The 20,604-nt window shown below is 49.5% G+C and overlaps 1 protein-coding gene and 1 pseudogene across 2 annotated transcripts; one reads left to right on the top strand and one right to left on the bottom strand.

Annotated features, from left to right (window-relative positions):
- Window positions 1-629: 629 nt before the first annotated feature.
- On the bottom strand, window positions 630-1,995 carry LOC110151348 (integral membrane protein 2B pseudogene; annotated as a pseudogene).
- A 13,872-nt stretch (window positions 1,996-15,867) lies between these two features.
- On the top strand, window positions 15,868-19,989 carry GUCA2B (guanylate cyclase activator 2B). Of its 2 annotated transcripts, XM_020914747.2 has the most exons (3): window positions 16,462-16,672; window positions 17,792-17,978; window positions 19,703-19,989. In XM_020914747.2, exons 1-3 carry the CDS (start codon window positions 16,580-16,582, stop codon window positions 19,762-19,764), a joined length of 342 nt encoding a protein of 113 aa, XP_020770406.2. In that variant the 5' UTR covers window positions 16,462-16,579; the 3' UTR covers window positions 19,765-19,989. The 2 variants fall into 2 exon arrangements, 1 of the variants encoding a protein (XP_020770406.2); XR_011487589.1 differs by lacking the exons at window positions 16,462-16,672; window positions 19,703-19,989 and adding an exon at window positions 15,868-15,969 and having other exon boundaries at window positions 17,792-17,876.
- The last annotated feature ends 615 nt before the right edge of the window (window positions 19,990-20,604 follow it).

Below are 20,604 nucleotides of genomic sequence, written 5' to 3'. Positions count from 1 at the left end.
AGGGTTCTTTATTTGTAACTTAAAAAAATACTCACTTTACTGTGAGGTGGTCTCACAGATATTGGGGATATCATTAAGACTGTTTTGCTAGGACTTCCCTGGCAGTCCAGTGGTTAAGATTCCCACCTTCCAACACAGAGGGCGCAGGTTTGATCCCTGGTTGGGGAACTGAGATTCCACATGCTATGTGGTGCAGCCAAAAAAAATATTTTTTAAACATAATAGAGTTTTTAAAAGACTGCTCTGGTAGATGTTAAGAATGGGTTCTCCATCTCAAACCAAACCACCCTCCTGTTGAGTAGCCTATAGCCTTATGGAACCTCCCCAGAGATTTCCAGGACAGACCTCTTGTGCCTCGATTTCCTTATCTATGAAATGAAGACAATAATAATACTCATTTTATGAAGCTGACATAGGAATTAAATGACTTAATATACCTAGAACTCTTTTTTTTTTTTTTAGTCAAACAACTTTGTGATATTTATATTCCATTGCACAGGTAGAGATTATATAAATTAGTAATACAAGTTATTCCTTAAATTCCAAACAGTTTCTAAAATATCATTACACCAGATGCCTAGAATATTAAAACATCGAGGTGGAAATCATACTCTAAATAGTGAAATATGACACTGAAAATACTACACATTTTAAGTAGAGGAGAAAATTAAAATGTGTGCTAAAATGCTCTAACAAACCAAGTAGCAGGGCAACAGCTACAAGGAAGTCCCTGTGGTCCATTTGACGTATGCATCTATGTGATTATTAGAGAACCTCTCTTCTTGAAAATGCATAATTAAAACACAAAAATCTGGGTACATGGATTAATGAAATCTAAACACTTCCTAATACCTAAGCTCTATGATGAAATGTGCTATTACCTATGACTTCATATAACTAATTCAAGATAAAAGACACCACACTTGGAAAGAAAAAGAGATTTTTAAAGATAATAGTTTTAATTGAGTTAATGAGATGAAAAAATAGTGAAGCCCTATGTGCTACTTAAATGAAAGAAGATTTTTTAAAAAATAATCACTGCACAAAATACAAAGGGTGGGGTCATGCTGTGGTATTAAATTTCTCTCCATTATGTTTTTCTTGACTGTTCAAGAGCAAATTAAAGTTTCCACGTCGAGTCTGTTCTCAAAATGCCGAATCGTAGCACAGATGCTGGCTTCACGTTTCTGAATACTTTTAATGGTTTCTCTGCGTTGCAGTTTGTACGTTTCCTTGTCGATAAATATAGAAACCCAAGTGGTCAATGTTTTCAATGCGATCAGTGATGACCATGTGTTCATGAATCAGATATGACTGAGGCAAGTAGGTCCCAGCCTTTATGTTAATAAGTAACTCCAATAGGTTTTTGGGTGGCATGACAATGGAAGTGTTCAGAGGAATCACATAGCACTTATCCAGGTTAGGATCCAAATAGGCGGTGAGTTTCTTGTTAAAGTTATGAACAGTATTGGCAGGGTCACTATCTGCAAACTCTGGGACAGGCACGCTGATGAATTCAACCTCATCTTCCTCAAAGATCTTGATATTTTCCTCAATGGTCTGGTAGCGAGCGGCTGGGGCGTCTGCAGAAGGCTCATTTAAGATGACATCATCTTTGATGTACTTTATTCCACAGTAGTAGACGTCATCTGGTTGAAGTGCAAAATATTTGTACAGGTACGCTCCCCCTAGAATGACACCCGCGAGCATAAACGCCAGTCCAAAGCACATGCACCAACACCAAGCTCTTCTTTGGCCAACTGGAACCACTTCATCTGGGTCCTTGCAGTCCACGGCAACGGCGTCCGGAGGGATGATGAGCGCCTCCTCGCCGCTCTTGGCCTCGTCCTTCTTGGCCTCCTTCTGGGCCAGAGCCGAATTGAACGTCACCTTCACCATGGCGCGGCCTGGGGCGCCCTCGGAGGGCGGCGCGGCGGGCTCGGGGCGCGGGCTGCGGGCTCCTGGCGGCGGCGGCGGCATCCTCCTCGGCCGGGCTCTGAGCACGGCTAAGCGGTGGCGGAGGTGGACCGGCAGCTGCGCGGTGGCCGAGGCGGCCACCTAGAACCCTTACAGCAGTGTCTGGCACCTAGTCTGTGCCAAACAAATGTTATCAAGATTATTACTTCATGCTAAGGATTTCCACAAAGGCCAAAGACACCACTTTGGGCAAAACACCTGAACAATTCTGGTTGTTTTGGTAAATATTCATCTCTGTGCCAGTCTTGGACTAAACGCATTACTCATTCACCCATCATAACAACTCAGAGAAAGAGATACAATTGTTATCCCCATTTTACACAGGAGGACCAAGTCTCGTTAGGGAACAACTAAGCTAAAATTCAAACTCAGATCTGATGGGCCTCGAACCTGCGCTATCAACCAAAGGATTCCTTGCCTAGTGGTAGAGCAGGCTGTTCCTAAACTCATGTGGCTCTTCCACTGCCGACCTTGCTTACAGGACAGCAAACCAGCTCCAGGACCATTTCAGGGCGAGCAGCCTGCCCCTGTGGGTGCCCCTTCCAGACATGGCTCCTTTCTAGAGTGGAAATGGCACAGTTTGAAGGGTCACTTGAAGAATTGATGCTTTTGAACTGTGGCGCTGGAGAAGACTCTTGAGAGTCCCTTGGACTTCAAAGAGATCCAACCAGTCAATCCTAAAGGAAATCAGTCCTGAATATTCATTGGAAGGACTGATGCTGAAGCTGAAACTCCAATACATTAGTGAACTGATGCAAAGAACTGACTCATTTGAGAAGACCCTGATGCTGGCAAACATTGAAGACAGGAGGAGAAGGGGATGACAGAGGATGACATGGTTGGATGGCATCACTGATGCAATGGACATGAGTTTGAGTAAACTCTGGGAGTTGGTGATGGACAGGGAGGCCTGGCGTGCTGCAGTCCATGGGGTCACAAAGAGTCAGACATGACTGAGCGACTGAACTCAACTGAAGGGTCACTTGGATACAAGTCAGACATCGGCCCATAGGCTCAGGAAGGAAGGAACTTTGGGGATCACCAGGTCAGTCACTTGGCCCTGCTCAGGTGAGAGGAAGGCCCCAGCCTCCCAGGAAGCCTTTCACTTCTCCAGCTTCAACTGTTAGACACCTTGCCTGCCTCCCTGCAACCTCCTCACACAGGGAAGACACTCAACCAACGTTTCTGGAACAATGGGGTGTCAATGCATAGGGTTTCTGGTGCAGCATCTGCCCAAACTTTTCAATAAGACACCTGTGGCCCACAGAAGATACCACACCTGCCCCACATGGTACTCTGGAGTTGGATCCTGCTGTACCAGCTTGGCACCTGACTTTATCTCCCAGAGCCTCAGTTTCTCCATCTCTAAAGTGGGCGTGGGCCTTCCCAGGTGGCTCAGCAGTAAAGAATCCACCTGCAATGCAGGAAATGTGGGTTCATTCCCTGAGTCAGGAAGATTCCCTGGAGGAAGGCATGGCACCTCACTCCAGTATTCTTGCCTGAAGAATCCCATGGACAGAGGAGCCTGGTGGACTACAGTCCATGGGGTCGCAAAGAGTCGGACACGACCAAGAGACTAAACAACAACAAAGTGGAAGTGAGCCCTCACAGAGGAGTTGAGAGGATTAAAGGGCTCACCACGGCCTGCTCAGAGTAAGTGCCCAGCCCCCGCTGCAGACGATATGATGACAACAATTTCCAGAAGGATTCCATCATCCAGATTTGCTGCCAAGTCTTCTTCCAAATCATGGTGGAAGAGGACCTGGAACAATGTATGCTTCAGTAACATGGTGCATTTTTAAATAAACAGGCCAAAAGATGTATGGAAGAACACTGCCCCTTCAACCGTACCACCTCGGACTGGTGTGCTAATCAACGATGCTTGAAAATTTTAGGCAACACTGTCATTCATGTGCCACTTCTTCAGAAAGCAGTAAGCCTTCAAGGGAAGGAAGGCAGGGACCAAGCTGGGGTGCCACTGAGGTCCACATAAGCTGCAGTGAAACATCGTGAGAACGGTGCTGATTTAAGCCATATGTGGACCAGGAGCCAACTCTGGATTTAAACAGCTGCTTCTTTGTTTTTCATTGTATTTTATTGAAGTATAGTTGATTTACAATGTTGTGTTAATTTCTGCTGTATGGCAAAATGATTCAGTTATGCAGATATTTATATTGTTTTTCATAGTCTTTTTCATTATGGTTTATCAAAGGATATTCAATATGGTTTCCTGTGCTGTACAGTAGAACCTTGTTGAACAGCTGTTTCAGCCTATACGTTCCGATCTTTTTCTCCCAATACTATTTTCAAGACTTTCTTTTTTTCATTCATTCATTTAAAAAGCATTTATGGCCTGTTAGCCAGAACCACCATCTTCCAGTAATGAAGGGAAAGAGGAGAGGCAACCACTAAATGTTCTCCAGGCCTTTTAGAAAACAGGAAGCTTCTCCTTCGGCCATGTACACGTGACTCTACAGAGAAGGTGATGTCGTCAACATCCAGGAACAACACTGTTCCAAAGGGAATGCCCTGTAAGTGTCGCCACAGCAAAACTGGAGGAGTCTATGGCATGGGCCTGCGTGTTGCTGACATTGTTATAAACAAACAGGTGAAGGACAAGATACTTGCCTAGAGAAGGAGTGAATGTGTTGAATGTAGTAAGCACGCTAAGAGCTAGGATAGAAAGGAGACAAGGAGAAAGGTGCTGTGTTTAGTGGAAGTGCCAGCCTGCTCCCACCAGAGAGGCAGGCTTTGTGAGACCCACGGAGAGGAGCCTGAGCCGCTGGAACCCATGTCCTAAGAATTCACGGCATGAAGGGGGCTTCTCAGGCGGCGCTACTGGTACAGAGCCTGCCTGCCTGCCAATGTGGGCGACATAAGAGATGCTGGTTTGATCCCTGGGTTGGGAAGATCCCCTGGAGGAGAAAATGGTAACCCGCTCTAGTACTCTTGCCTGGGAAATCCCGTGGACAGAGGAGCCTGGCGGGCTACAGTCCATAGGGTTACAAAGTCAAACGCAACTGAAGCAACTTAGCACACAAGCATAGCATGATGGGGTTAAAAAAAGAAAGAAAAGCAAAATAATTCAGTGAAGACACTCTGTACAGCATCCTAATGATGGATGGATGTCATACATTTGTTCAAACCCACAGAATACACAACACCAAGAGTGAACCCTAAGGTAAACTGTGGACTTTGGGTGATCAGGATGTGTCACTGTTCATGGGACAGGCTATGCCCATGTGGAGCCAGGGGAAATCTCCTCTTAATTTTGTGGCAAACCTGATTCAAGAAAATAATGAGGGGATTCCCAGAGTGGTTAGGACCCTGTGCTTTCACTGTTATGGTCCCAGGTCTGATACTGGTTGCTGAACTAAGATCCCACAAGCTGTGAGGCCATTGATTTAACCAATACACTCCACCTTTACAGGGGTTGCTCTAAGTTCACATGACAACAGCTATGGGGAGGGACGAACCGTTAAATGCACTCCACTTCCTGGTGCCTAGTCTGAACGTGGGTGATTCAGGGGCTCTGGCTCCCCCCATCCGTGAGCTCATCCCATTGAGCCTTGTCATCACCTGAAACACCACTTAGTAAAAGAGGGAAATCAGGGTGGACAAGGTGCACTGCCTCTTAAGATCCTTGAACCTGTAAGTAGCCCACCTTGCCTCCTCTCACATTTTAGTGATGAAAGCCAGTTATGTGACTAAGCCTAATTGCACATCGCTGGCCAGACAGCTGCTTTCCAGCCAGCCAGGACTGTGTAGTAAGACAGGGAAGAGGACACTGTGATGGACAGCCCGCCACCTCTGCCACAGGGAGTGGCTCACCACACCACTGTGCTACCCTCCATTCCAAAAGGAATCAAGAGGAAAAGAAACACCTCCCGTATCACAGCACTGTCCCAGGTCAAAGTGATGGCAACCCTCTCTTATAACCCAAGTCAACCAGCCACATGTTTCAAAGGGGCATCAGAGAGCAACATACGTATTTGGGCATCAGCCTACAGGGGTGGCAGCCAAGCAGGTAGTCTTTGCAGATCCCAGTGCAACAGACACATTCCTTTGTCCCTGAGCTGGAGTGACTTTCCTGCAGCCACCGCCAGGCTCCCAGGGGAACCGATGTGAGGGTGTCCTCTCTTGCCGGAGACCACTCTCTCCTACAAAGAGGCACTTGGGACACCCAGCCAACATCAGGCTCCACCGACTCAGCCAAGGGAGCCGAAGACTCCCAGCATGCCTTGCCCACTCCCTCTCTAAACGGTGCCCCCAGGAGCACGTGCCTCCAGACAGCAGCGGGTCGGCTTGTCAAGCCTCTCTCCAGCAAGCTGAGACACAAAGCGAATGCCAATGATCCCCCATACCCGCGAGGAGGGGGAGGCAATTATAGCAAATTCTGCTTACAGTTCAGATTCAATATTTGGAAGGGATAATCCTGAAATAAGAGATTGCCTGATTTCTCTCCCCAGCCCGTGAATGGTTCATTAGCTCCTATTTGACATTTGATGGTGAAGTCTGATTGGCCTTATTGTGAGAGTTGGACTTTAAGAAGTCCCCAAGACAGAGCAATCAAGTTTCACAATGATCCCCAACTGCAAATTTCAAAACATAAATGGCAGCTGCGCCTTGGACATCAATCCCATGAATGCTGCGGGGAATTTGTATTTCATCCTCACTTAATGAAACTCAGTCCTGCTTGGCAAAGCGGGGGCCCCTGACTCAGCAGTTAGGATTTCCTCAGCAGCTCAACCCTGGTGCTGCAAACAAAGAACCCCCAACTGGAACATCGGTAAAAATGATGTGCCCCGAGCTTGTGTGAGGCCACCTGAGCACCGGGTCTCTGAGGAATGTGAGATGAAGGCTGAGCCCTGGAGAGGATGCTGTCTATCTGTGGAGATGGGTCCCTTGCACCCAAACCAGAAACAAGGTAGCAGAAGCTAGATTCCATGGAGGGGGCACAAGGACTGCAGGAATTCCCAAGAAGAAGAGGAAGGACATGGTCTGGGCTGGCTTCTTGGAAGAAGGGTGCTAGGCCGGACATGGGAGAGGACTGGGGAAGCATCCCAGGCCTGAGATGTGAACAAAGGGCTGGAGGGGGCCGATAGCTCCCCCACTTCCTCGTTGGAAGCAGTGGTTCCTTCCTGGGGTTCCTGCCACCTCCTGAGCCTTCCCACTCCCCACGTTTGCCACACGGTATTGACCTCACCTGTCCTCATCGACCATGATGAGCCCTTTGAGATCAGGGACCATCTTATCCATTTCTGAGCCCTGAAAGTGTGAAAGTGAAAGTGTTAGTCATTCAGTCGTGTCAGACTCTTTGCAACCCTGTGGACTGTAGCCTGCCAGGCACCTCTGACCATGGAATTCTGCAGGCTAGAATACTGGAATAGGTAGTCAGCCCTTTCTCCAGGAGGGGATCTTCCCAACCCAGGGTTCAACCTCAAGACTTCCACATTGTAGGCAGATTCTTTACTGTCTGAGCCAACTGAGGAGCCCCTTATTTCTGAGCCCTGATGTCCAGCAAAGACCTGAAGCTCAATAAATGTCAATTGAATGAAAGACTACAGCTAACCATTACATACCAGCATATATAACAATATGTTGCTATTATCACCTTGCTGGTGGTGGGGTTACAGGAACCAACATCTGGGTCATTTCTTTGATGCATCAGGATTCCACAACTCCCAGAACTTCTGTGAGGTAGCATTCATGAAGAAGACTCACTCTTTCCTTCAGTTGTTGCCCTGAACTCTTAGGAGGGACAGAGGGTAGAGGGGACGAGGAGACAGCTATCAAGGGTCTGCAATGTGCCCAGCACTTTGAGGGATGCCTCATATCCACTCACCGCTCATACAGGTCAGTACAGTGCTTGTGACACCAGCTCAGGAACTCTGCCACATACAAGCTGTGTGTTCTCAAGAAAGTTAATAAGCCTCTCTGTGCTTTTGTGTTCTCTGTAAAAGGAGAGTTTTCTACCACCGAAGGTTGTGTGAGAAAGCCACATGTTTGTACTTGTAAGACCCTTAGATCAGGGCTGGCTCATCGTCAGCCCCCAGTGAACACTCACCGGCCTTTCTACACCCTCGTCACCCCACTTCTGTCACCAAGCTGTGCTTTTCCATCTCACTATCGAGAGAACTAGCCTTCAGTGAAGTGAAGCATTTGCCCAGGAGTCCACAGCCATGTGACCTCAGCTCTACCCGACTTCAAAGCCACAGCACCCGGGCTTCTGCTGGAGGGAGCTGGGGGAGTTGAAGAAGCGAGAACAGTCCGATCTGGCTGCCCTGGGCTGGACGCCTTCCCGGGTCCTCCATTAGTTTCCCAGCTTCCACGCAGCTGTGTGAAGGCTGCTCCCCCAGCCCCGGCCTCCACCCTCCACCCCTGAACCCCCACTCCCGGGCCCAGGCCTGTCTCAGATGGGACTCTGGCCACCACCCAGCCCCTGTGCACATCCAGGCAACAGAGGCCTCCCTTCCAGCACCTGGGACACACTTGGACACTGCCGCTTACACACAGATGTAAGCACACATGCACGCTCATATGCACATGCCTACACGCTTACATCTGCACATGTACCCACACCAACATGCAGATGCCTGCACAGCCTACTCATGATCATGTGCTTTCACACACGCATGCACATGTACATGCACACTCACCTACCACACGTGCGCACTCATGCTCCCCATAGACACAAAGAGAACCCACATATACACATGTTCACAGCTGCCAGGCATGCACACACGTGTTCGCACACACCTTTGACCCCAAGGGGAGAAAGGCAGAGATGCCGGCAGAGTCCAAGGTCAGAAGCACACTGTGCCCTCCCAAGAGGGAAAGACCCAAGTCTTCTGTCTGAGCCAGCTTCTGTCTGCAGCTCAAGCACACCAGACCCTGGAGGCCCAGGGTCCCCCGCTTCGCTACGGTTCTCTTGCTGCCTCGGGCAGTCGCTTGGCTGCCCCCAAGCCCTGCTGTCAGTACTGGGTCCTGCCTATGGCCTGAACTTTCTCCTCCCTCTCGCCCCACTGCGGCCCTCTTGTTCACCTCAGCATCCACTATCTAGAGACCACAGAACTCAGACACCAGCTAGCAAGCAGGGACTTTTTCCTGATGACCTCACAGGCTTCCCATTCCGTAGACTGTCATAATCATGTTTGCAAGACACCCCTCACAGCCAGGTATAGACATGCCGACTGGGGCTTCCCACTGCCCCTCAAATCAGAGAGTCTGTTTCCTCACCCTTTACCTCTCAAGGGGTGGCTGAGAGAATGATGCCCTAAGGAACAAGGACTGTCGGCTTCCTCTGCCTGCAGTGTTCCTTGACTGTCACCAGGGGGCAGCCCTGATCCACTTATTTGCATTTTTAAAACCATTACCCAACCCCCAGTCCATCTAGACAATGAAGCTGCGGAGAGTACAAAATGACTTAAAGGGCTGTGTGTGTGGAGGTGGGGAAGAGGTGGAGAAGTGGAGGGGCGCTGCGGCAAAATCAGTACAATATGGGTAGACCGGGGAAATAGATAAATAGATCAAAAGGGAAGCCACGGGTTGAATGAGCTTAGTGTCATTACTAATGTTGGGGTACAAACTTACTCTGAGTCTTCCATTAACCAGACTGAAAAATGAAGCCATTCACTATGTCACCTAATTCTTCAGGAAAAAACCAACATTTCATTTGGGAAACTGCTGGAAAACCACCACACCTCGGTTTAAACAATTCACCATACAGGATCTTCTGCTAGACCCAATACACTGTTTTTTTCATTAAATTTGTCATCTCTCCATTTCACGCTTTAATTTAAGGTCAGTGTTAAGAACTCTGGCTCTAGAACCAGACCTCCATTCTCACTGGGTACACTTCCTGTCCTCCTCTCCCCTCTCGATCCCACTCCAATCAGGTTTACATCCACTACTTTCCTGAACTTGATCCTGTCAAGGATCCATTCCACTTCCATGTTAGAAGCCACTTCCATGTTGTCAAATCCAGTGGCAGTTTTGTCTTCATCTTACCAGAGCTAACCTAGCACTTGACCCCACGGAGCAGGCTCTTGTTCCTGAAACACTTCTCTCTTTGTCTTTGAAGACTGGACTCTCTTTGGGGGCTCCTTCTCCATCTGCTTTGCTGGTTCCTCGTGCTCTGCTTTACCTCCAAATGCTGCAGGACTCTGCCACAGCTCAGCTCTGGGACCTGGCCTCTTCTCCTTCCAGTTCCTCTCTCAGTCCAGTTCCAAGACTCTAAGAATCAGATCCTCCCTGGTGAACCACAGCATGTACGTCAGTGGCCCACATCTCTACTCAGGGGTCAAATAGGCATTTCATACTTAGCATGTTCAAATTGAACTCTCCAGACCCTCATCTGACCTGCTCATCCCTCCTTCCCATCTCGGTGAGTGGCAGCCCCATTTGATGTGGGTCAACCTTAGAACTGCCCTTGACTCCTCTCTTCGTTCACCCTTCACATTTAAAAGAACAGAAAATCCTGTGGGCTCTGACATCAATGAATATCTAGAATCCAACCTGTTCTCAGCATCTCCATTCTGACCCCCCATCCAAGCAACTGGCACTGCTCTGTGGACCGTGGCTTATTCTGGTTTGTTGGTGACTGTATCCATTGTGCCTAGAATAGTGCTTGGAACATAATGGGCCACCAGTAACTATGTGCTGATTGAATTATTATATGCCCTGGAATTTGCAGTGCACATATGACACAAAAAGGATTTAGTTTCTTGATAAACGATTTCACAGCTAAGAACACTAGTTCACAATGTTTTCACATTTTTTGAACAGTCACCAGGCCCCTTACATATGACAGGAAGATGCTAACAAGATGAATGGGGCTCAGAGAAGTAGGACATTTTCCAAGGCCAAACATTTAGTGGTTGGTGGAGTTAATCTTTGAATCCTATTCATTTATTCAACTTATTAGGTATTTATTAAGCACCAATTATGTACCAGATATGTGCCAATTATAGACTTCCCTGATAGCTCAGTTGGTAAAGAATCCGCCTGCAGTGCAGGAGACCCCGGTTCAGTTCCTGGGTCTGGAAGATCTGCTACCCACTCCAGTATTCTTGGGCTTCCCTTGTGGCTCAGCTGGTAAGGAATCTGCCTGCAATGCAGGAGATTTGATCCCTGGGTTGGAAAGATCCCCTGGTGAAGGGAATGGCCACCCACTCCAGTATTCTGGCCAGGAAAATTCTGTGGACTGTATGGGGTGGCAAAGAGTCAGACATGACTGAGTGACTTTCACTTTCACTTTCATGTGCCAGATATTGTTTGGGGAAAACAGACAAATGCCTTTCTAGTGGCAAGAGAAATGCAAGAAATGAAATGTTCATATATGACAGGTGCTACATAAAAGTAAGGGGACCCAGAGTGATGGGGAGGCTTTCTGAGGTAGGATGGTCAGGAGGGATCTCTTTGGGGAAGTGGCATTTGAGCAGACATGGAGGAAGTGACAGGTGAGCCATATAAGTGCGTGGGTGAAGAGCAGATTTCCAAGGTAAGCTACCTTTAGCATGTTTAGGTGACAACAAGGAAGCTAGTGTGACTGGAACCCAGAGGGTGAAGGGCAGAATTTTGCAATGAGTTCAGAGGTGTGAAGGGGGCCAAAGGGACCTTCAGGACCAGTGGAAGTCTTTGAATTTTACCTTGAGTAAAGTGGAAAATCATTAGTGAGCTCAATGAGCAGGGGAGAGACGTGGTCTGAATTAGATTTCAACAGGATCACTGCAGCTGCTGCAAGGAGGCCTGAAGACAGGAAAGAAAACTGTTTGGAGAGCTCTTGGCCAGGTTGTGGTGCCCAGATGTTTGGTCAACCATCAGTCTAGATGTTGGTATGAAGATATTTTTGTCAGATATGTGATTAATGTTTACAGTCAGTAAAGTTCAAGTGAATAATGTGTGTGGGCTTCATCTAATCAGCTGAAGACCTTAGAAAGACTGAGGTTTCCCGAAAAAGAAGAAGGAATCCTGCCTCAGGATTGCAACCTGGAAACCCTGCCTGAATTTTCCACCTGCTGGCTTGACCTTCAAAATTTAGACACACACTGCATCTGAATTTCCAGCTGCCAACCGGCCCTACAGATTTCACACAGCTGAGCCAATCTTTTAAAACAAATCTACACAGTTTTCCTACAAAACAGAAGCAGAGTTGCAGGAGTAGAAAACAAACTTATAGTTCAGTTCAGTTCAGTCGCTCAGTCGTGTCCGACTCTTTGCAACCCCATGAATCGCAGCACGCCAGGCCTCCCTGTCCATCACCAACTCCCGGAGTTTACCCAAACTCATGCCCATCGAGTCGGTGATGCCATCCAGCCATCTCATCCTCTGTCGTCCCCTTCTCCTCCTGCCCCCAACCCCTCCCAGCATCAGGGTCTTTTCCAATGAGTCAACTCTTCGCATGAGGTAGCCAAAGTATTGGAGTTTCAGCTTCAGCATCACTCCTTCGAATGAACACCCAGGACTGATCTCCTTTAGGATGGACTGGTTGGATCTCCTTGCAGTCCAAGGGACTCTCAAGAGTCTTCTCCAACACCACAGTTCAAAAGCATCAATTTTTCGGCACTCAGCTTTCTTCACAGTCCAACTCTCACATCCATACATGACCACTGGAAAAACCATAGCCTTGACTAGACGGATCTCTGTTGGCAAAGTAATGTCTCTGCTTTTTAATATGCTATCTAGGTTACCAGGGGGTTAAAGGGAGGGAGGGATAAATTGGGAAATTGGGACTGACATATATACATTGTTGTGGCTGTTTAGTTGCTAAGTTGTTTCTGACTCTTTGCAACCCCGTGGACTGTGGCCCACCAAGCCCTTCTGTCTGTGAGATTTCTTGGGCAAGAATACTGGAGTGGGTTGCCATTTTCTTCTCCAGGGGATCTTACCTACCCAGGGATCGAACCCGAGTCTCTTATGCCTCCTGCGTTGACAGGCGAGTTCTTTACTGCTGAGTCACCAGGGAAGTCCAGTGTATACACATTACTACATATAAAGTAGATAACTAATAAGAACCTGCATGAAAGTCATTCAGTCGTGTCTGACTCTTTGCAACTCCATGGACTATACAGTCCATGGAATTCTCCAGGCCAGAATACTGGAGTGGGTAGCCATTCCCTTCTCCAGGGGATCTTCCCAACCCAGGGATCGAGCCCAGGTCTCCTGCATTGCAGGTGGATTCTTTACCAGCTGAGCCACAAGGGAAGTCCGTATAGTACAGGTAACTCTATTCAATACCCTGTAATAACCTTTATGGGGAAAGAATCTAAAAAAGTGTAGATATGTGTATATGTACAACTGACTCATTTTGTTGTACACCTGAAACTAACACAACATTGCAAGTCAACCATTCTTTAATGAAAATTTTAAAAAGTAAATAAAATCTAGACAGGTAGAGATAGAAGATGGAGAAGGAAATGGCAACCCACTCCACTATTCTTGCCTAGAAAATCCAGTGCACAGAGGAGCCTGGCAGGCTACAGTCCATGGGGTCACAAGCGAGTCAGGCATGGTGGAGCAACTAAGCAGAGATAGAAGATAGATAAGAAGAGAGAATAGAATATATATAAATATTTAACAGAATTGGTTCTGTTTCTCTAGAGAATCTTAACACAAAGCACTTGCAATAATCCACGAGACCAATGATCAAAGATGATAGTTTGGACTTTGGCATTAGCAATGGAGATGGTGAGACAAGGTTGCGGTCCAGAAACATTTCAAAGATAGAATCAGCTGGATTGGTTAATGGATTGAATTTGTAAATAAAGCAAAAACAGGCATCAAGGATGATCTCTAGACTTTTGGCCTGAGCAACTTGATGAATGATAGTACCCTCACCTGTTCTGGGAGATGCTGAGGAGGTAGGAAAATGAGTCTGGAGCTGAGGGGAGAGGTCAGGCTAGGGTACTTATGGCATTAAAGTCCTTAAGATTGGAGAAGATTCCCAAGGGGGTGATTATAGGCAGAGGACAGTAATCCAAGGACTGAGCTCTGGAGCCCCTGGAGATTCTAAGCTCTAGAGGTCGAGAAGAGAAGAAAAAAACAGCCGAGGAAACTGAGAAGATGGGCCAGTGAAATTGGTAGAAAAAGTGAAGAGTGTGTGTCCTAGAAGCCAAGTCAAGAAGATGCTTTATTCCAAGAAAGATGGCATGGTCAGCTGTGACAGATGCCGCTGGGAAACGGTCAGTCTGGGGGCGTGGAGGACTGTGGCCGTGAGCACTGGGCAGGGAATCCTTTGTGGAGGGAGGAGCAGCCCCAAAGCACACAGAGGCAAACTGTCACCCACTTTGTCTCCATGTTCGAGGCTCCCACACAGGGACTGGAGTCCAAGCTGGCCTGACAGTCACCTCCCATGTCCCTCAAGAAGGCATTGCCCTGAGAAACGTCAACACATGCTGGCTGACTGGCGGCAGTGGCAGGGGTGTGCGTCTGTGGCATGATGGATTGGTGAAGAGATTAGGAAGAACGGGGTTGAAATATGAACCTGAGTCAGACTAGGCAGATGGGGAAGTTGCACCTTGTTCCCAGGGAAAGAATGACACGTGATGGTCCCTGGCTGGCAGAGCAGGAAGACAGAGAAGGGAAGAAGGCCACAGACACAGGATCCTCTAAACACTACAGGCTTGGCCCTTGTCTCTTGGGGCCAGGCCAGGGAGGCTGAGCTTGCCTGATGGAGAGAGCGGGGACGGGGGATTCGAAGATCAGATGTGTCGCAGCTGCAGGTTCAAAGGTGGGGCTTGTCAGGGAGGCCACCATGGGGAAGGAGAGGCAGGTGGGAAAATCACGACTCACAATGTGGTCCCCAAGGGCCATGCACGTTCTGGGGAAAGGCAGAGGCATGGGCTCCTTTGGGATGGGACTGTCCAGGTTTTCCTCCCAATAGCCACTGGGGGTGGTCCGTTATTTCCTCCACTTACTGATGAAGACTTGGAGAAGCTGCCCAAGGTCACACAGTTCAGAAGTGCTGGGGTCTGGGTTTGAACATGGATCTTCTTACCTCTAAGGCCCGTGTTCCTTTTTTCTCCCATAAGCTGAGAAGAGACAAGAATTCCAGAGAGAAAACGTGCTGCGCACACCACATTCTTGAACTCACTGGGCCTGTAAAATGAACTTCATCTGTAAATGGAAGACAACAGTGACACCTGTCGCAACAGATTGAAGGGGATTCTGCTCAAAGAACAGCATGGCACCTGCGTATTTGAGAAGAGAGTTATTGTTTCTGACGGTTATTTCAGTTTACAGATAAGAAGTCATGTAGGAGTCTATCAAATTCTTCGTACTCAGAAGAGTAGGCCAAAGTCTGGATTCAAAGCAAGACAATGGGAATACCAAAGTTCACTCAAGCTTTTTCCATTTCATCCCAAGATAAGAAAGAAGGAGATGAGCATGCAGGCTGGTGGGGAGCAGCCTCAAAAGCATGAGATGGGATTAAGCTTTTGCAAAAAAGATCAGCCTTAGGAAACACCGTGATATCAGATTTCAGCCACAAGTTGGAGAGTGGGCCCGGAATACCCAGATGGGCTATCTAGGCTTCAATTCAGTGTTAAGCATGGAGTACCTACTGCATGCCAGGCTCCGTGCCTGGCAGGGCAGAGCCGAGGGATGGGCACTGTTGACAGCTGTCTCGGCTGGCAGTGGTGATGACGCCCTTGCGGACTTTGACCCAACCTTCAATCACGGAGATGGTAGGTCACACACTGCCTCAAATGGCAACTGAGATCAAGAGGCCTTCAGCAGCATGCGTTACCCCCAGATAAGGACAAGCTCAGGAGGACCCAGCCTCATCACTCTCATGCAGCCTCATGTGGTGGATCCTGTCACAATGCCTCTGTGATGAAAGGGGAAACTAAGCTTGGTTAGAGTTGATGCGACTTGACAAGGTCACTCAGCTGCAGCAGGATCAGGATTTGAACCCTGGTCAATCTGTTCCCAAGGCAGGTGCCCTTTCCTCCAGGCCGGGTTAGGCTTTTGGCTTCTAAAAGGCATCAACAGGTGAGATGGACTATACCGAGCCTGGGTATACCCATCACTTGGGAGATGGCAGGCAGAGGCAGGATGAGGGGCTGGGCAGGCACTGATCACAAGGGTGGCCCTTCAATAAAACTGGGGAGAGGAAGCGGGAGACACAAGGATCTAGGGATGTGGAGAGCCTGAGGTCAGCCTGATATCTGCCCACCTGTCTGCCTGCACCTTTTGACCTGAGGAAAAACCCTAGGCTCACCTGGGTCAGATGCCCGAGTCCCCACTCTACTATCGACTGGCTCCGTTACCTGAGACAAGGTACTCTACCTCTGGAGCCTCGCTCTCCCTGGCTGTGAGATGGTCTCCCCCCTCACTCCACCTGCACAATGTCTTGCACACAAGGCAGGTGCTTACCCCAGCATCACGCTCCTGTGTTCTCTGGGCCTCCCTACCCCCACCACCCCCGACCCCCTTCCTGGGAATGGGCTCTGGGCTTGTCAGGGTGCCAGCCAGCTGTCAACCCCGCCCGGGCTGACCAGTTAATGAGTGACCAGGGTGCTGGAGGCCAGCCTATAAAAAGCTGCCAGATGAGGAAGCAGGTGGGAGCCAGGTGGACGGCGGCGGGACCAGAGAGAGCGAGATGGCCAGCAGGGCGGTGTCAGGGTACCTGCTGTGTGCGGTTGCCCTGGTCTTCCTCGTGCTGCTGCAGGGCACACAGTCAGTCTACATCCAGGTTTGTCCTGAAGGTCCCCATGGTGAGAGGCTGGGATGGAGAAGGAATGCTGGGAAACTCACTAAGGACAGTCCAGGACCCAAGGCTCAGCCCAACACCCAATCACACCACAGGGGCCAAAAGAGCAGGTGGGTGGAAGCCGCTGGAACGCCAGTGACAAGGATGACAGTAATGATAACAATAAACGATGGTCATTCTGCATTGTTCTCCTCAAGCGCCCATCCCGGTCAGAGGTCAGATGGGGAATTAGACATAGTATCTGCCCTTGAAGAGCCCAGAAGGAGAGGGAAACTCCTTTAATGCTCCCACAACTCTCTGTATTCTCCCACGTGTGGGTGGAGAGGGGATGATGGCCACCAGAGAAGTTTGCTTGGAGAGTTAACTCGAGCTGACACTGCAGGATGAGCAGGAGGTATCTAGGCACAGAGACTGGGACTGCTTCAGGCATACTGCTCCAAAGGAAGGCCCAAGCATACAGAAAGGCCCCAAGAGAAGACAGCAGGTGGTCCAGGTCTCCTCAGAGGGCAGCTGTGAAGCTGGAAGGAGTCTGTTGATGGAGGCAAAGCCTGCCTGCGGTGGGGCAAGCTGTCACTGGGCTCCTGGGTAGCACGTTCGACTGGGCATCCTTGGGAAGGAATAAGGGAATCCTGAGGAGGGGGGTGTCAGCTTCCCCATGCAGCCTTGGCCTTGAAGCCCAGCCAGCTAGACTAGGTGTTGCCACATTTTGCCATGTTGGTTCAGGGGCAATCACACAGTTATGGGGGGTGGGGGTGGCCTGGGTACCAGGCACCAGGAGGAGTGGAGTTTGACTGTCTCTGTCAGATGAGGTTCAGAGTGGGGAAGAGATGGGCAGCCAGTGGAATTTGAATCAAAGTCCCCACCATCTCCAAAGCCCATGCCTGAACCACCATGATCACAGCCTTGCTCAACCTCATCTCCCTGTTAGCCTGTGGCACAGGGGGGTGTGAAGTGTCAGGCACCACCTCCCACCTGCCAGGTGATCTTCCATGCCTCAACTTTCCAACTCCGTGAGAACAGGGGCACTCCCTGATCTCCTGGCAGCACCCTGCCCCCTTCCCTGCTCAGGCTGTGATGTCTGAGGTCTCCTTCCTCCTCCAGTACCAAGGCTTCCAGGTCCAGCTGAAATCGGTGAAGAAGCTGAATGACCTTGTGGGTCAATGGGTGCCCAGCCCCGGCCTGCAAGACCAGAGTCCCCAGCCCTCTGTGTGCCACCACCCGGCCCTGCCGCTGGACCTCCGGCCCATCTGTGCCTCTAAGGATGCAGCTAGCATCTTCCAGGGCTTGAGTGAGTCCCCCTCCCCCACAGAGCCCCCTGGCCCTCATGTTCTCCCCTCCCTGCGCCCCAGGTCCTCTACCTTGTGTGGTTTGTTAAGCACCTAGTGGCTGAGAATAGGGAGATTGAAGAAACTCAGCCCCTGGCCTTCCTGGCTGGGGCACTGAAATCAGTCATGCCAGGAACCCCTTCAGTCCCCAGCAGCCTGGCTGGGATAATCTGCCAGCCTCCAAGACTTCACAGGTGGGGGGAAGGGACACTGGAAACGGATCCATAAAAATGACTGCAATACATGGGGCGACCAGGGAGGCACAGTGGGGACACAGGAGAGAGATGGCTCATGTCTGGGCTGGCATAAGGGGATCTTAAAGTTTTCCAAGTGGGGGTGACATCTAAGCTGAAATGTGAGGGATGAAACAGCTGATCAGGAGAATGCAGGAACTGGCTAGCACTTATTTTTCTCTTTTGATTTTATTGGAGTATCATTAATTTATAATGTTGTGTTGGCTTTGGGTATACAACAAAATGATTCAGCTGTACATATACATCTATTCATTCTTTCTTTTCCGGATTCTTTTCTCTGTAACCTTAATCTATAACCTATATCTATATAGGTTAATCTATAACCTCTTAATCTATAACCTATAGATTCTCATATAGGTTATCACAGAATATCGAGTAAAGTTCTTTGTGCTGTACAGTAGGTCCTTGTTGGTTATCTATCTTATATATAGTGGTGCTCAGCGGCAAAGAATCTACCTGCAATGCAGGAGACACAGGGGACATGGGTTCAATCCCTGAGTGGGGAAGATCCCCTGGAGGAGGACATGGCACACTCCTGTATTCTTGCCTGGAGAATCCCATGGACGGAGGAGCCTGTTGGGCTACAGTCCACGGGGTGACAGAGTCAGACACGACTGAGGTGACCGAGCACGCATGCACATGTACTAGTGTGTATGTGTTCATCCCAAGCTCCTGATTTATCCCTCCCCACTTCGTTCTCCCTCTGGTAACTCTAAGTTTGTTTTGGGTATCTGTAAGTCTGTTTCTGTTTTGTGAATAAGTTCATTTGTATCATTTTTTAAAATTAGATTCCACATAGAAGTGGCAGCCTGTGGTAATTGTCTTTGTCTGATGGCTGTTGTTCCATTTTCTATTCCCTTAGTCCTGTCCAACACTTTGTAACCCCGTGGACTGTAGCCCACCAGGGTCCTCTGTCCATGGGGTTTCCCAGGCAAGAATACTGGATTGGGTTACCATTTCCTTCTCCAGGGGATTTTCCCAACCCAGGGACTGAGCATTTATCTCCTGCATTGGCAGGGGGATTCTTTACCTCTGAGCCACCAGGGAAGCCTGACTTTCTTCACTTAGCATGATCATCTCAAGCAGCCAGTATTTACTGAGCACTTACTAAGTACCAGAACCTGGGTCAGCCCCTTTGCCTGCCTGCTATCCTCACAACCCCTTGGCCAGGCTGACACTGTCTGTTGAGCAAGCAGGAAAACTCGGGCAGGGTTTGAGTGACTCGCCCAGGCACTGCTAGGAGGACAGGACATGGGACTTGAGCCCAAGCCTCTCACTCTGCTTTTAAACTTTCCTGCTCTCAACCTGTGACACAGATACCAGGCCCCTCCCTCAGACCCTCTCAGAGGCAGGCCTTCTCTGGCTGCCTGGTCAGTGACTCTCTGGACCACGGATGTTTCAGGTTCAGCTGACAAGTGTTTTCCTCCACCCAGGGACCATTGCTAATGACGACTGTGAGCTGTGTGTGAATGTTGCCTGTACCGGCTGCAGCTGAGATGGCCTGGGTGCCCTGAGCTCACCCAGGAACCTTGCCCCCACCAGTCCACTGCCTTCAGAGCCCCCATTCCCATCCAGGCTCTGGGGGTCCCCACCACCACAGTCATCCCCCCTCCTCCAGGGCCCGACAGGTGGAACTGGTGCAAAGCAATTGGACCCACAGTTGGAGAAGAGTTTGGTTCCTGGAACAGCCCTGCTGCTGAATAAAGATTCTCCACCTACACTCGGAGCCAGGCGTCCATTTGTTCATCCCCAGGAGGCTTCAGCAGAGCTTCCCAGGAAGCTGGGTAGGTTGGACCCCTGAGTTAGGCGTTATCCTGGTTTCCTTGTCTGTGGAGTTGGTTCATTAAGCTCTGTTTCATATCAGAGGAGTGAGGCTGTGAATGGAAATGAGTTGCCTGGGATCACAGAGCTGGGAAGCCACAGAGCACCCAAACCCATCTGACCCCCAAGCTAAGCTCAGGGCCTGGCCCCGCTGCAGAGCCAGAGTCTCTGTGCTCCTGATGGAATTGGGGGGATGATGAGGGGAGAATAGGGGAGGATGGGGGAGGATGGGAGGAGGAACAGGGGCTCTCTCCTAAAGGTGGAAGTGCGGTGGGACAGGTGGAGAGAAGAGCCACTCGGTGCCCCTTCTGGGCTGATTCTGCCCACCCACCCAACCCCCCCCCCCCCCCCCGCTGCCTTAGTGCACCCTTGTCCCCCTTCCTGGGCTCCCCAGGACCATCTGGCCAGCTCCAGGTGGGAGGCCTTCCTTCCCTCTCTTCACCCTGGTGGCCCTGAGGAATATTAATGATACCAGCATCTGCTACACCCTAGGCACTGCTCTGAACTCTCTGCG

Source organism: Odocoileus virginianus, chromosome 5 (assembly GCF_023699985.2).
Source record: "Odocoileus virginianus isolate 20LAN1187 ecotype Illinois chromosome 5, Ovbor_1.2, whole genome shotgun sequence".
Lineage (NCBI taxonomy): Eukaryota > Metazoa > Chordata > Mammalia > Artiodactyla > Cervidae > Odocoileus > Odocoileus virginianus.
The sequence above is the reverse complement of the archived record's forward strand: the minus strand, read 5'-3'. Positions and strand labels throughout refer to the sequence as shown.

Coding starts and splice junctions, on each gene's coding strand:
- GUCA2B (XM_020914747.2), top strand. CDS start 16,580: ATGGCCAGCAGGGCGGTGTCAGGGTACCTGCTGTGTGCGGTTGCCCTG. Junction 16,673..17,791: donor CACAGTCAGTCTACATCCAG/GTTTGTCCTGAA, acceptor TTCCTCCTCCAG/TACCAAGGCTTCCAGGTCCA. Junction 17,979..19,702: donor TAGCATCTTCCAGGGCTTGA/GTGAGTCCCCCT, acceptor TCCTCCACCCAG/GGACCATTGCTAATGACGAC.